Genomic DNA, 16,407 nt, shown 5'->3' on the forward strand with positions numbered 1-16,407 from the left:
TTTGTTTGCATTGTACTTCTGTCAATAGTCTATGGGAGACAGAAGAGTAAGAATTTCATCATACCATATACACATTACAACTATAAATTTCAGATTTTTACAATAAACAAATTAAAAACATAAAATACGAGAATTTAAATTTTTTTGACCGAGGTGGTCAAAAAACTCCTTGGTGGCAGGGCCCCGGGGGTGGATGAGATACGCCCGGAGTTCCTCAAGGCTCTGGATGTTGTAGGACTGTCTTGGTTGACACGCCTCTGCAACATCGCATGGACATCAGGGACAGTGCCTCTGGATTGGCAGACCGGGGTGGTAGTCCCCCTCTTTAAGAAGGGGGATCGGAGGGTGTGTTCCAACTACAGAGGGATCACACTCCTCAGCCTCCCTGGAAAAGTCTATTCAGGGGTCCTGGAGAGGAGGGTCCGTCGGATAGTCGAGCCTCGGATTCAGGAGGAACAGTGTGGTTTTCGTCCTGGTCGCGGAACAGTGGACCAGCTCTATACCCTTAGCAGGGTCCTGGAGGGTGCATGGGCGTTTGCCCAACCAGTCTACATGTGTTTTGTGGACTTGGAAAAGGCATTCGACCGTGTCCCTCGGGGAATCCTGTGGGGGGTACTCCGAGAGTATGGGGTACCGGCCCCCCTGATAAGGGCTGTTCAGTCCCTGTACGATCGGTGCCAGAGCCTGGTCCGCTTTGCCGGCAGTAAGTCGAACCCGTTTCCAGTGAGAGTTGGACTCCGCCAGGGCTGCCCTTTGTCACCGATTCTGTTCATAACTTTTATGGACAGAATTTCTAGGCGCAGCCAGGGCGTTGAGGGGGTCCGGTTTGGTGGGCTCAGGATTGGGTCACTGCTTTTTGCAGATGATGTTGTCCTGTTTGCTTCATCAGGCCGTGATCTTCAGCTCTCTCTGGATCGGTTCGCAGCTGAGTGTGAAGCAGCTGGGATGAGAATCAGCACCTCCAAATCTGAGACCATGGTCCTCAGCCGGAAAAGGGTGGAGTGCCCTCTCAGGGTTGGTAGCGAGATCCTGCCCCAAGTGGAGGAGTTCAAGTATCTTGGGGTCTTGTTCACGAGTGAGGGAAGAATGGAGCGTGAGATCGACAGGCGGATTGGTGCGGCATCCGCAGTAATGCGGGTGCTGCATCGTTCTGTCGTGGTGAAAAAGGAGTTGAGCCGCAAGGCAAAGCTCTCAATTTACCAGTCGATCTATGTTCCTACCCTCACCTATGGTCATGAACTATGGGTAGTGACCGAAAGAACGAGATCGCGAATACAAGCGGCTGAAATGAGTTTCCTCCGCAGGGTGTCTGGGCTTTCCCTTAAAGATAGGGTGAGAAGCTCAGTCATCCGGGAGGGGCTCAGAGTAGAGCCGCTGCTCCTCCGCATCGAGAGGAGTGAGATGAGGTGGCTCGGGCATCTGATCAGGATGCCTCCTGGACACCTCCCTGGTGAGGTGTTCCGGGCACGTCTAACCAGGAGGAGGCCCCGGGGAAGACCCAGGACATGTTGGAGGGACTATGTCTCTCGACTGGCTTGGGAACGCCCTGGGATTCTCCCGGAAGAGCTAGAAGAAGTGGCCGGGGAGAGGGAAGTCTGGGCATCTCTGCTCAAGCTGCTGCCCCCCGCAACCCGACCTCGGATAAGCGGGAGACAATGGATGGATGGATGGATGGATGGATAAATTTTAAACTGAAATAACCTATGTTGTGTACAAACTGAGCAAGTGTATATTTTGTCAATTGTTAATTTGTATCCACTACATGACAATCAATCTGTAATAGCCAAATGACAGCGCTATTTCAGAGTAAAGGGATATATCATTATTGGAGAACTGGTACAGTTCTGAAATACTTCCTTTATCAGTATGCAGCAGCTCCTCCAAAAAAGGACAAGGATGCCAAAGAAAGTAAGTAAAGCTATCTACACAAAAATCTCTGACTTGCAATGTTCAAGTCCTAAATAGCTTAATGATATGTTCCCTCCAAATACCAATATACTTTAAAAAGAGTTTGTAAAGATACAATTGAAAGCTTTTCTGTCTTCATTTGTTCCCTGTACTGATACCAAATTCTCAAGGAGTATAGTACAATTCAATTATAATATGTAGCAGCAGTATGTTAATGTGAGTAAAGAACTCAGCATATAAATGAGAGGTGACGCTTGATATTGTTTCTCTGGCTAGCTATGCATCGTGTGGGTTAAGCATTATGGGACTCTTTCCAAAGTTTAGATATTAGCTGCCAAGTAAGAAAACTGAAATTTGGGTATACCCATGGCTCACTCTTGCGTTTTATCCTTTAAAGCCTGCTTTTTTGCAAATGAAAGTGACAACAGGTGCACTGGAGAGGCAACAGCAAGACAACACCCAAAAAGGGAATGGTTTTGGAGGTTGTGGCCACAGACAATTGTTCTCTCCTTAACCTTCTTGAAAACCCTGAATGAACCTGTGCAACTTTGTAACCCAAGCGTGACATTATATTATTATTATTATATTATATATAGTCAAAGTAAAAAGTATGTGAACCCCTAGGAGTTATCTATATTTATGTCTAATTCCCATATAAAACATGGTCGTAACTTCATGTCAGTCATAATAATGAACAAACACAGTCTCCTATAACTAAAGATACACAGATTTTCAGAGAATTTTTGACTATATTGAACAAATCATTCAAACTGTGAAACTGAAGGTTGGAAAAAGTAAGTGAACCCTAAGCTAATGACTTTTTAAAAAGCTCATTGCAGTCAGAATTTAGCACACCTGGAGTCCACTTAATGAAATGAGTTCAGAGGTGTGGCCTAGAATTACTTTGATTGATAAAAAACACTATAAATTTTGAGTTTGAGCTTTTGACAAGAATAATATCCAGATGGGAATCATTCCTCGCACAAAACAGCTGTCTGAAGAGCTATGATCGAGAATTGTTAATTAACATAAGGCTGGAAAGGGTTACAAAGTCATCTCAAAGATTTTAGATATTCATCAGTCTACTGTTAGGCAATTGTCTATAAATGGAGGCAATTTGGTATTGTGGCTGCTCTGCCTAGAAGAGCACAACGCAAAGTCAGCAATGAGGTAAAGAAGAACCCTAGAGTGACAGCAAAGGACTTGAAGAAGTCATTAGAACTGGGTAACATGAATTGTAAAGTGTCCTTGAGTGTATGAAAGGTGCTACATAAATAAAACTTTATTATTATTATTATCTCTGTTCATGAGTCAACTATACGCAAAACACTGAACAAGAAAGGAGTCCATGGCAGGACACCAAGAAGGAAGCCACTGCTATTAAATATGAACATTGCTGAACGCCTGAAGTTTGCAAAACAGCACTTGGACACTCCACAACTGGGAAAATGTTTTCTGGAGTGATGAAACCAAAATTGAACTATTTGGAAGGAACAAGCAGAACTTCATTTGGTGTAAAAAGGGCACTGCATATCAACATCAAAACATCATCCCTACAGTAAAGTATGGTGGAGAGAACATCATGATGTGGGCCTGCTTTGCTGCATCAGGGTCTGGACAGCTTGCCACCATTGAGGGGAAAATGAATTCACAAGTTTATCAACAAATTTTCCAGGATAATGCAAGGGTGTCTGTCCATCAACTTAAATTCAGAAGAGGCTGGGTGATGCAACAGGACAATGACCCCAAACATCACAGCAAATCCACAGCACAATGGCTTCAGAAGAACAAACTCCTATTGAGATGCTGTGGAATGACTTGAAGAGAGCCATACACAGAAGACAACCAAAGAATATGGAAGAGTTAAGGCAGTTCTGCAGGGATGAATGGGCTAAAATTCCCCCTGCATGATGTGCAGGTCTGAACTACAGTTACAGGAAGCGCCTGGTTGGGGTCATTGCTGCCAAAGGAGGGTTAACCAGTTATTAAATCCCAAGGTTCACTTACTTTTTCCACTACCACTGTGAATGTTGAATGCGTTTGTAAAATAAAGACATGAAAGAGTAGAATTTTGTGTGTGTCATTGGCTTAAGCCCATTGTGTATATCAGTACCTGTGACTTAGATGAAGATCAGATCACTTTTTATGACCAATTCATGCAGTAAACCAGATAATTCCAAAGGGTTCCCATAGTTTTTACTTTGACTGTATATTTTATATTATATATACAAGATATATATATATCTTAGTTAGTAAGATTTTTGCCTAACACAATCTGGTACATTATTTAAATAATTCTTTAAATCGAGATGCAACGGTGATTCCTAGCTATGTGAAGAGATTCAAGAAAGTTAAAAATGAAAATGATCAAGCCTAGACTATATGTTAAAGCACTAATTGCAAATAATACACAATCAAATTAAAGCAACAAGATTTTGTGCAATTGGACTGTGCTTGATACATATAGAAGTGATGAACCTGGAAAATTTACCATTTTTACTCGTGTACCACGCGCCCTTGTGTAAGACATGCACCCTAATTTTTATAAAGAAAATCGCGAAAACTGTTTTGCCCCGTGTACGATGTGGGTTGTGATTGTATAGGAAGCGTTTAGGGCACGTTTTCCCGCCAAATGCCCTTCTGTTTTTGTTGCATGACGAAAGTTTTTCTTTCTTCCGTTGTGCGAGATCGCGAGCAAGTGCACGAGAGTGCAAGCAAGAGAGAGAGAGTGCAAGAGTGCAAGCGAGAGAGAGAGCGAGCGAGAGTGAGAGAGTGCGAGAGCAAGCGAGAGAGAGCCCAAGCAGAAGAAGTAAACATTACAGAAAAAAATTTCCTCGTGTATGACGCGCACCTGATTTTCTAATGCTAATTTTCGGGAAAAAATGTGCGCGTGGTACACGTGTAAATACGGTATATAAAACACAATCTTGTCAGCATAAAAAGATTTTTGTTTTAGTTCAATTTTTTAAAAGCAAAAGTAAAAGATGGGCATCATTGATGGGTGCCACCTCCTAAAGTAGAAAAGCCAAGAATTTATATTGTTGTACAACCCAATGATTTTGGGTTAGATTATAACAGCTCAATCCACACAGATATACTGAGTTCAAACTTAAACTTACTTTAAGATAAACAATTAAATTTACACTGATCAAATAATAAACCTTTTCCACTTTTAGAAACAGCAAAAGCTCAGGGGGTTTAAATGTAAAGGGTGTATTATAATAAATTATAGGAAGTACATAAGAAAGTGCTCAACTTTAATGAACTTAGTCTGATGATATGCAATCATAGAAAGCAGTACAGTAATCCCTCCTCCATCGCGGGGGTTGCGTTCCAGAGCCACCCGCGAAATAAGAAAATCCGCGAAGTAGAAACCATATGTTTATATGGTTATTTTAATATTGTCATGCTTGGGTCACAGATTTGCGCAGAAACACAGGAGGTTGTAGAGAGACAGGAACGTTATTCAAACACTGCAAACAAACATTTGTCTCTTTTTCAAAAGTTTAAACTGTGCTCCATGACAAGACAGAGATGACAGTTCTGTCTCACAATTAAAAGAATGCAAACATATCTTCAATCTTCAAAGGAGTGCGCGTCAGGAGAGAGAGGAAAGCAAACAGATCAATAGGGCTGTTTGGCTTTTAAGTATGCGAAGCACCGGCGGTACAAAGCTGTTGAAGGCGGCAGCTCACACCCCCTCAGTCAGGAGCAGGGAGAGAGAGAGAGACAGAGAAAAACAAAGTCAAAAATCAATACGTGCCCTTTGAGCTTTTAAGTATGCGAAGCACCGTGCAGCATGTCGCTTCACGAAGCAGCTGCACACAGAAGGTAGCAACGTGAAGATAATCTTTCAGCATTTTTAGACGAGCGTCCGTATCGTCTAGGTGTGCGAACAGCCCCCCTGCTCACACCCCCTACGTCAGGATCAGAGAAAGTCAGCGCAAGAGAGAGAGAAAGTAAGTTGGGTAGCTTCTCAGCCATCTGCCAATAGCGTCCCTTGTATGAAATCAACTGGGCAAACCAACTGAGGAAGCATGTACCAGAAATGAAAAGACCCATTGTCCGCAGAAATCCGCGAACCAGCAAAAAATCTGCGATATATATTTAAATATGCTTACATATAAAATCCGCGATAGAGTGAAGCTGCGAAAGGCGAAGCGCGATATAGCGAGGGATCACTGTACTTTTTGATTTAATTTGCAAAGTCTTAAGCCAAAACTTTTAACATTAAGTATTTAGATGAGAAACTGGTCTATATGATCCACAGTTAACAGGGTTTTACTTTTTATTCAAAAAGCGTATAGATGACTAATAGGATTTTTGGTAGAGATTCCATTTCTCTCACTTCATAGAATAGTAAAATATGATAATTTTATATAAAAAAATAAGTTTCCCAAATTATGATAAATATTCATCTGAGCATGGCGAATTTCCACTGTGTGGCAATCTAACATCTAATGACATTGTTATTAGCTTTTTAATGTAAAATGCATGAAGTTGTATCATATCTACGTTAATAAAATTGAGTTTTCTCTTTGCTACTATCAAAGTACTAACTTAAATTTCCCAAGTACATTTGTTATATTTTGAAATTCAGTATCTTAAACAATGGATTTCTATGATACTATCCCATGATGGTTCCTATGCATTTGATGTGCTAAAATTGTAATACCTGCTTCTCCATGGTCATAGTACAAATGATGTGATTTAATTAAATATTTGTGGAGTTTCCCCAAGAGTCTGGCTCTTTAGCAATCAGATAAAATTAATCTGACCCTCGTCCTATATCGAAAGGATAAACCCCGAGACACTACTCACCTTCACAAGGATCACATGAATAGAAACATGTTCTGGAAGGCGAATAGGAGCTTGAAAGTGCATTGCCAATGCTACCAGGAGAAAAACAATGGGAACTAGATTCTTTGAGTGAATGGCTAGGAATACAAAAAAAAAAAAAAAAATAGTGAGGGCAGGAAACTAGAATCTAGCTGGATGAAACAAGACATTCGTTAGCAGCTGTTTGCCTGCTCACCATCCACACTCCATTCAATTGCCCAGCCGTTGGGCCGTAGAAGATCATTGACGGCCTCCAGTACGGTCTGCAGCTTCTGTTTTTGCCCAATCTCTGACTGTGTTACCTCTGCCACATTCAACTTCCTCCCTGAAAGCTTTTCTGTGGAAATAGTAAACAGAAGATGAACGGTGATAACCAATGGAAATTCCCTAATTCTGTGATTATTAGTATAATGCTGTATATTGAAATTTCACCAACCAATTACATGAATCTATTCAGGCACATTTACATATGCAAAACAATACATTTCAAAAAACAAGAACTATTTTAAAGCTTTAAAAATGAACACCAGAGAGGTCCCACGGTGCATCCTTCTCCTAAAGTTCATACCAAGAAGAAAATTGAGTAAATGTGGGCACCCCAAACAAATTAAAAGGATTGACAGAGGGATGATGTATGTATACAGAGGGGTATTTTTCGTACGTTGTTTAAATCATCTGAGATCAGGTGCCTCATCTTGGATAAGTTAATGCCGGTCACACTCATCCGGGATAGGTCGGTTTTTCAAACGCGGCCGTGTAGTAGATTAGTTTAGCTGGATCTAATCATCCGAGATGAATGCACGCGCCCGCGCGGATTGAAAAGCCCATATATATTGAGTCTAGAAAACATGATCAGCAAGTCTTTGATAGGCTGTAACAAAATGACGAAAGAACAGGCGCATTTTTTTTTTCCCACACATGCGGCGCAAGACCTTTTATTTGAAGGACATGAAGAATTTCAAGATTTAATATGCACAAGGGGTAACACTGCAAAAGCAGCCCAGACCAGAAAAGATGGCTGGCAAAAAGTGGCTGACAAATTAAACGCTAAGTAGTGTGCATTGTACTTACTGAATGCAGCGTTTCATTTCCTTTGTGTCAGATTAATTATTATTTAATATGTCATAATTCCAGATCAAACATGAGCACAAGGAGAACATGGGAACAGGTTAAAGTGAAGTACAAGAATATACTTCAAACTGGTAAATATTGGTATATAACTATTTAAAGAATTGTTGACATAAAGAATCATATATAATATAGAAAACATTAATGCTAAAGCTAATAAGAAGGCAGACAAGCAAAAAACAGGTGGAGGTCCACGCGGTCCAGACCTAACCCCTGCAGAAGAGTTGGCTCTCTAGCAAAATGGCCATTAGCTTGTTTCTGAGGGCATTCCAGGGGGAAGCTCCTCCTCAGAATCAGTGACAGGATGCAGTGGTCACTTCATTTCAGGTAAAGGATGGTCATTGCATACATTTGTCCTCCATGTGTGCCATAGGTATGTTCCATATAGCCCTCTTTTTTGTTGGGTCAGTTGCAGGGAATGTCATATCCCTTGAACCTGTGTCTGACCAATGAGATATTGACGAAGGTCAAATATTTGATGAAGACACTGTGTCTGATAATTCATCAGGAGGAGAGGTACATTTTCCAAATAATGTTTGATCAAACTCCACTGTGATCAGTCCCATGTGCCCCAATCATATTTGGAAATCCTGGGTAATGAGAATGTTAGGCTAATTGTGAGATTCTTTATGGAACTGTAGGTGTTTTTGCCTGTGTATTACCTGCCCGCAATGGCATGAAATGCCTCTTTTATTGTCTGCACACGCAGGTGTCCAGGAAACACTATGAAAACCCGAAGGAAATATTTCAGAGCCAAACAGACTTTACTAATTGCCTGGCAAACTGCACTTTTAGTTAGATTTTCCACATCGCCTACAGTAGGCCTATATAAAAAAGTGCCGCTTGTAAAAAACCTCAAAGCAATGCATGCTGTCTGTGTGGTTGTGAGAGCCCGACTTCGCCGAGTTTGACTTCAAATATAAGGTGCTAATAAATCTTTGAGGTACAATATTCCCCCCTGGCTAAAGCGGTATCTTTCGAAAAGAATTTCCTCCAGAAGCAATAAAGGATCTTGCTGATCGCGCAAACCCCTCTCTATGTGAAATTCTCGTCTTATAATTTGCACACCAATATTAATTGGTTGCTCATTCATGAACGGTGAAGCCATGACTGAATGAATTCCATGCACGGACACTGATTACGTGCGTGAGCTAATCCTTGTTTACATCGAACAAACCTGGTCCGAGCAGGCTTGAGGATTAGGATGTGTTGCTATGACAACACTTCCAGCAAGAGTTTCGAAAAACCGACAGATCCAGGATCACGCCAAATCGTCAACAATTAGGCTAAACGACTAATCCACATATGAAAAATACCCCCCAGGTCTTTAAATACAACTGACTGAATCAAATTCCTTAGTTATATATCCAGTCATCACTCAGGAAATTCATAAATAACTCGTTGGGTTTCTCAGAAAGTGTCACTATGGTGCTACAGAGAAATCAGAAAGATTGCATTTATTTGCCTAAATGTTTGATTAAATACTGGCTGAGCTGCAGCTTCTTTCAGTTCTGTTTTCGTAAGAGATTAATGCACTGGTCATTCCCTAAGAGTAGAAATGACCACACATCCTCCTTCAGACATCCCTTCAGTCACTTCCTTAACGCTAAGTTTTGTATGTGTATATACAGTCTATGTGGTGTGTATATTATACACACACACACACACACACACACAGGCCAAAATATTAAAACCCCCTGCCTAACATTGTATAGGTCCCCCTTGGGCTGCCAAAACAACTCTGACCCATTGAGGTATGGACTCCACAAGACCTCTGAAGGTGCCCTGTGGTATCTGGCATCAAGACATTAGCATAAGGTCCTTTATGGATTAAATTTCTTTTTTCAACAAACCTCACTGATGCTCGATCAAATTGAGACCTGGAGAATTCTGAACTGTTTTTGATATGTTCCTCAACCCTTTCTGAACAATTTTCTTTTGCAGTGCTACAGGGTGAATGATGCTGTTGAAAGAGGCTGCTGCCATTGAGGAATAATGTTACCATGATACATGTGGTCTGAAACAATCTTTAGGTAACATCCACATGAATGCCAGGACCTAATGTTTCCCAGCAGAGCATTACATTGCCTCTACCGGCTTGCCTTCTTCCCATAGTGCAGCAAAACAGCCCCAAAACATCAAAGACCCACCACCATATTTTACCATGGCCATAAGGTGTGGTTCTTTGTATGTAGTCCCTGTTTTTTGTCAAACATGACAAAAAGTTCAATTTGTGTCTCATCTGGCCATAACACACAATTCCAGTTGTAATTCCACTGCTGCATGGAAAAGTTCATATACTGGGATTTGTACTTTTGTCTTCATGGAACTCATCCAAAAAGCTTCTGATCATGGAGTTGGTGCCTCACAGTTGATTTTGAAACAGTGAAATCCCAAGCTCCAAGTAAAATATGAGGTTGCAAAACTGATGTTTGGGCTCTTCTTTGCCTCTCTTGGCATCACTGTGTGTGGGGCCAATATGAGGATGCATCCCCTTCCTGGCAAATTTTCAATAGTTTCATGTTTTTCAAAATTCTTTACTATGAACTTGATTGTGTTGGTAATTTCAACTGAATACTTGTTTTTGTGTGGCCATTCCCCAATCTATATAGCTCAACAACTTTTTTTCTCATTTCAGTTGAAAGCTCTGACAAATAGATTTTACCTGTATGTTACCTCATATTTGTACCCCAGTGAAACAGGAAAAGGTTCTAGATGACTATAAAGCTCCTAGGCACTAAAAATCAAAATCAAGAAACATTTTTCCCCAAAAATGCAAATTCACTTGGTTTTATTTATAGCCATGCATGTGCCTGAAGGCTACCCTATGGTTTCCAAGCAGGTATGTGAAACCACCCTGGGCCAGGAGGGAGCATTGCTGCTAACATGTCTGTCTGTTCTTCCCTTTACGGCCCTGGAAGGACCTAACTCCGCCCCCTTCCGGCTCCTTGACTATAAAAGTTCTACCACTGTGAAGGAAGAGGTCAGTCTTGGAGATGGAAGTCTGGAACTGCTCCTGTATACTGTAAGTATTACGAGCAAATACTAATTAAGTAGTGTTGCTTTAAGTTCCAACTCATTTACAGGCATGGATCACCATCTAGTGGAGTTTTTTTTAATTACACTTGTAAAGAGCCTTTTTTTTTCCAGTTTAAGAATATACGGGGCCAGGGAAAGCCCCAAAACATTATCCTTTTGAAAGCTGGTCGTTTACTAGTCCACAACTATATATAAAAGGGTGTATATATATATATATATATATGTATATATATATATATATATATATATATATATATATATATATATATATATATATATATTCATTGCATTTGTAGACTGAGTTTCGACGACCTGAATTGTGTGGGTGGTTCAGGCACATGCACAGCTATAAATAAAATCAAGTGATATATATACTGTATATGGAAGAGAAGGTCTGTGATACGGTTTGCATATTTACAGCTGGAGATCCACAAAGGGAGAAAAAATGAATCACGTATCATAAAGTATTTTTTATTCCTGAGCTTTCAACCCCTGCCAGGGGTCTTCATCAGAGGATAATGCTTAGACTTATAAGAATCAAAGGCTAAATATATATATATATATATGTAAATAAAAGTCAGTGTGATCGTGGGGGGGTTCTGGGTGTACAGTTTATTTATTATGAACATGTTCTTCTTAAGTTTGCATATGCTGGATTTATGTCCAAGTGCCTTTGATTCTTGTAAGTCTAAGCATTATCCTCTGATGAAAACCCCTGGCAGGGGTTGAAAGCTCAGGAATAAAAACTACTTTATGATACGTAATTCATTTTTTCTCTCTTTGTGGATCTCCAGCTGAATATATATATATATATATATATATGTGTGTGTGTGTGTGTGTGTGCGTGTGTGTGCGTGTGTATACTACCCGTCCCCCACGGTTCCGCCCATGTTGTGGTGAAACAGGACAAACTTTAAAAATCAGTATGTACAATGTAGCTGTGATCTCTTTGCCAAAAAAGGAAAAGTCGGCAGGGTATCTCTGGCCAAGCAGAAGGTAGGTACGCTCCAACGTCAAACATTGCACTGTATCTGATCATGTTCAGCTCTGATGGGAGAGCATCCCCAGCATGGGAAAAACAGTATGTGGCCGTAATATCTCTGCTAATGAGCAGGTACCCTCTAAAACATAGGTAGCTGTGATCTCTCTTTCAAAAACATTAAACGTTACTCTTTAGCAATCTCTAGATGATAATGTCTGCTGAACAAACAGGTATTGCTAGCTAAGCAGAGGCAAGGTATGCTCCAACATGTGATGAGAGGTAGAGCAACTCGAACAGAGGCTGGCACGTAAGTGAGGATGGCCCTGTTCCCTACTCCTGAGGTCCTGCCTCCACCTCCCCTTGGCCTGCAAACTGTTTCTCGGATATGCGCAAATAAATTGGTGCCACAACTGAACTCTAATACTTAGTGTGATTAGAGAAGTCCCAAAATAAAGCGAAATGTTCAAGCAAATTATAGAAAAAACCCAATCTAAATCTGTGAAGTAGTTCTGTCATGAATAGTGGACAGACATACAGACAGATGTTGGATTTTATAGACATATACCCACACACACAGTCTATACGTATATATACTATGCATGCATACACCCAGAACACTGTGCAAAATTCATTCTAAATTTTTATATAAAATTTGTTTTAGATATTTATTTCTTGAATGTTGCATTAGTGTGCCAGTAGAAAAGAACAAATTTCAGATTTTCAAACATTAATTTTCAGAAAACTAAATGTTACAGGGAATTTTTTTTGAAGAAAAGAGCATGTAGTAATAGACCACTTTTCAGATAAAACCTTGATTACTTAATAGCATGATTAAACAAAGACAGTAGGTGCTAATGGTCAACAACATAATTTGATTGAGCCAAGCCAATTAAACTGGGGGGAAAAAAATAAGTCTACAAGAAATCAATCTTTAAGAAGGACAACCGAACTACAAAGTGAGAGTGTACTGGCAGATGTAGGTAATTTAACCTTCAAATCATTAATATGTGCACCAAGGAAAGAGTAAGCACAGAAATAAGACACAAGGTGGTCATCCTTCATTGGCAAGGTCTCTCCAAAGTAAAAATTTTGCAGCAGAAAGAATTTCCAAATTGGTTGTCCTGGCTGTTTCTGAGTCTGCACAAGGAAGTTGGAAAGGTTGGAGGACTAGAAACATTCACATTTATTTGCTTAGCAGGTGCTTTTATCCAAAGCGAGTTAAAGAGATAAAGAATCAAGTAACAAGCAGTAGTTGGCCACAGAAACTTAAAGCAACAGGCAAGAACTGCATCAGACCAACATCAAACTGATGTCCTTTGAAACTGGAAGACATCCAGCACTGCTATCAGCTCTGAACTAACAGGAACCACTGGGACTCAAGCATACTCATCTATAGTTTTTCTTTAGTATAGTCTTTCATGGAGTTGCTACCAAAAAAACAATATATCAAAGGGGAAACAAACTCACTTACACACAAAAACGCTAGGGGACTGGGAGCCTGAATAATGGCAGCAAATGCCCTAGACAGAGGAGTCAAAATGTGATTATTTTTTGACTCAAAGGGGGCAAACATGGATGAGTGCCTGTAGCCAACAGTGGAGTGCAGCAGAAGTTCCCTGTAGGTTTTGGGTTGCACTTCTGCAAATTGAGTTTGTGATCTGTTTAGAATTAATCCTCAATGCTGAGTACAAATAGATTATCATCCATCATGCAGTACAATCAGGGAGGCATCTGATCTCTCCCAACTTCATTCTGCAATAGGACAATGAGCCAGGAGACACACCCAGTGTCAAAAAGAAGAACAAAGAGTTCTGCAACAGATGGTATTGCTTCCACAGAGCTCTGATCTGAACCTCATCACATCTGTCTGGGATTGCCTGACTGAAAAGCAAGAGTGAAAGGCAAGGTCTGCAGATGATGTGGTGGAGAAAGCTCTTCAAGATGCTTGGAACAAATTATTTTAGATTTTCTTATAAGACAGCATTAAGAGTGTACCTAAGAGAAGTGATGCAGTTTTAAAGAGGTAGTTACTCAGACAGTGAGATTTGATTTAGTTTGCTACCGTTTATTGCTCTTAATAGTACTTTAGATTTAGAAATATTTATTTTTGAAAGGATCTTCACATTACAGATTTTTATGCATTTGTCCAAGAGCTTGCACAGTACTATACATATGTCAATTAATCATAATAAATTAAAATGTTTTATTAAACCTGCATAGACAAACTCAGGGTTTGTTTAGAGCTGGGGTGGGGATGCAGAGAGACTATACCAGGAGTACAGCACATGATACAGAAATCCTGCCCTGGATTGAGTGTCACCTACAATCAATTCTCTGGCTGTACTGACATAAAACCAACACTTAATCAAAGGACACAAATAAAAACTAAATATCAGGCAAGCCCTAACAAAATAACAAATACAACCCAAACAAACAACATTTCACCTATACTAGCTAACCTTGTGAAAGATAGCTAAACTCCACAATCTAAAGTAAAAACACCCCTGGATAAAATATTTTCTGCAAGATCTCATTTCATGAAATCACACACAGAAATAACCCATGTTATGTGACACTCGGCCATTGGTGTTGCACTGACACCTTGTGGTGGCCTGCATTATAGCAGCATTATGGTTAAATACAGGAAACACCTTGGCATTTGTTTTAGCTTAATTGGTGGCCCTAAATGCTCCAGTGTGGATAAGTGCATGTAACAATGCCAGATGTTATGGACTTGAAATCCATTCAGGTCTAGTTTCTGTTTTGTGCCCAGTGCTAGATATGCTATGAAACCCCAGAAATGAGAATGGACAGAGTGAATATAGTAAATGGATGGACAGACAGATTGCCACTTGGGCATCATTTCCATGAGAATACTCAGAGGGACTGTGGTAGCCTGCTCACAAGTTTGTAGCCATTGGAACTTTGGACTTGGCTGAGATGTTAACAGACATTCGTTTTGTTTTTCAGGAAATCATTATGGATTTTTAGTTGAAATTATCACACTACTAAAAAATCTGGCTTTGATATGAAAACTTAAATGAGGAAGAGGAAATGTGACATATATAGTGGGGTTGGGTTAGGCATGGGTGTGAAGAAATAGCTATAATAGGAATAGTTTCCAAAAGAATACACAGCACTTGCTTGATTCCCCATCATATTGCTAAGGAATTGCTTAACATGTACAAGATTTAACTATTCATTTGACATAAGAATGTGGCCCACTATGACATGCAAAGCCTTACCAAAGAGCTTCTGGAGAACCTGGCCGTCATAGAGATCTTCCTCCAGGTCCTTCACGATGATCCTTTCTTCCTCTAACTCATTGTTTATCCAGTCAATTAAGACCTGCCAGAGTTTAAGTACATTAGCGTCAAACAAACAAGTCCACTAAAGCAATGACTGACTGGATAAGACTGGTAAACCCCCTAAAGTACTCGGTTACCGGTACACTCTCAGTGCCAGCCAAAAGTTGTTCTAGGCCTGAAAAGCAAATGGTTCCCAGAGAAAATCCCACAACCCCTTTTACCTGTCACACCCCCACTACACCATCCAGTTTTACCCTACATTCATCTATTTATTGCAAATACTGTACTTTTAGAACATGAGGCTTAAAGGATAAGTTTGGTATTTTTCAAGTTACCGGTAGTTATTTTTTCACAAATATTGTATATATGCATTTGAATTGTGAAATGGTATCCTAAAGTTAAACACTTTCTATAAATTTTAAGAATATCTTGCCTGCCCTGGCATTTTTAAAAGGAACATATGGGGCATTGAGCACCATCGGAAAATAAAAGCTTAAGAACTTACTGAATATGTTCATTTTTCAAGCCAATAAAGTTGTTGAGCATTGATCTGTGTCTTGAGAACACACACACACACACACACACACACACACACACACACACTAGCAAATAGCTTATACATGTAATTTTCTATCAAAAACACAAAAATACTATGCGAGATTTAGCCACTGTGAAAGAAGACCAGCTGTGCATGCTTCCGCAACAAACACACCCCGAGGGACATTGTTTCCTCTCCAAATGAGGGGTGGAGATGATGATGGGTGGGGGAAATCACACTAAACTGTTTGTGCCAGATACTTGGCCACCCACTGCACTCGGGTCCCAATTCAGGTGGTTCGCCGTGTGATAGGTGCAGCAACATGGTACCAACTTCTTTCTCGGTATTATGATGATTTATTTCTATATTTATTGGAGAACTCGTCCCATGAATTCCACTGCTATCATGCAAAAGAATAGAAAACATTTTAAATTCAAGAAAAATTGTACCAGGAATATGTGATAAAATGATTATTCCTAGATCCCTTCAAACATGTGTCAGAAACATGGAAGGCATGTTTTCTTATATTTAAACTTTTGCTGCTTCAAGATGGAAATATTTAGGTAGTGTTTAGGCTTTCACTTTATGGTGGTGCTCAGTTCCCCATAGTTCCATAGCATATATTTAACTTGAAAAGAAACATGAAAAGCAATTCTCCTGTGCAG

At 40.2% G+C, this 16,407-nt stretch overlaps 1 protein-coding gene across 4 annotated transcripts in view; it reads right to left on the bottom strand.

The window, feature by feature from the left end:
* parvb (parvin, beta) overlaps positions 1-16,407 on the bottom strand; it is a 107,072-nt gene that overhangs the window by 18,591 nt on the left and 72,074 nt on the right. For all 4 annotated transcript variants that reach the window (XM_028808985.2, XM_028808999.2, XM_051924526.1 and 1 more), the window contains exons 4-6: positions 15,142-15,244; positions 6,944-7,084; positions 6,730-6,845 (exon numbers count right to left, since the gene is read on the bottom strand). In XM_028808985.2, coding sequence (XP_028664818.1) covers positions 6,730-6,845; positions 6,944-7,084; positions 15,142-15,244 — 360 coding nt within the window. The remainder of the gene's footprint in view (positions 1-6,729; positions 6,846-6,943; positions 7,085-15,141; positions 15,245-16,407) is intronic.

The sequence above is a fragment of the Erpetoichthys calabaricus genome, chromosome 1, assembly GCF_900747795.2.
Source record: "Erpetoichthys calabaricus chromosome 1, fErpCal1.3, whole genome shotgun sequence".
Lineage (NCBI taxonomy): Eukaryota > Metazoa > Chordata > Cladistia > Polypteriformes > Polypteridae > Erpetoichthys > Erpetoichthys calabaricus.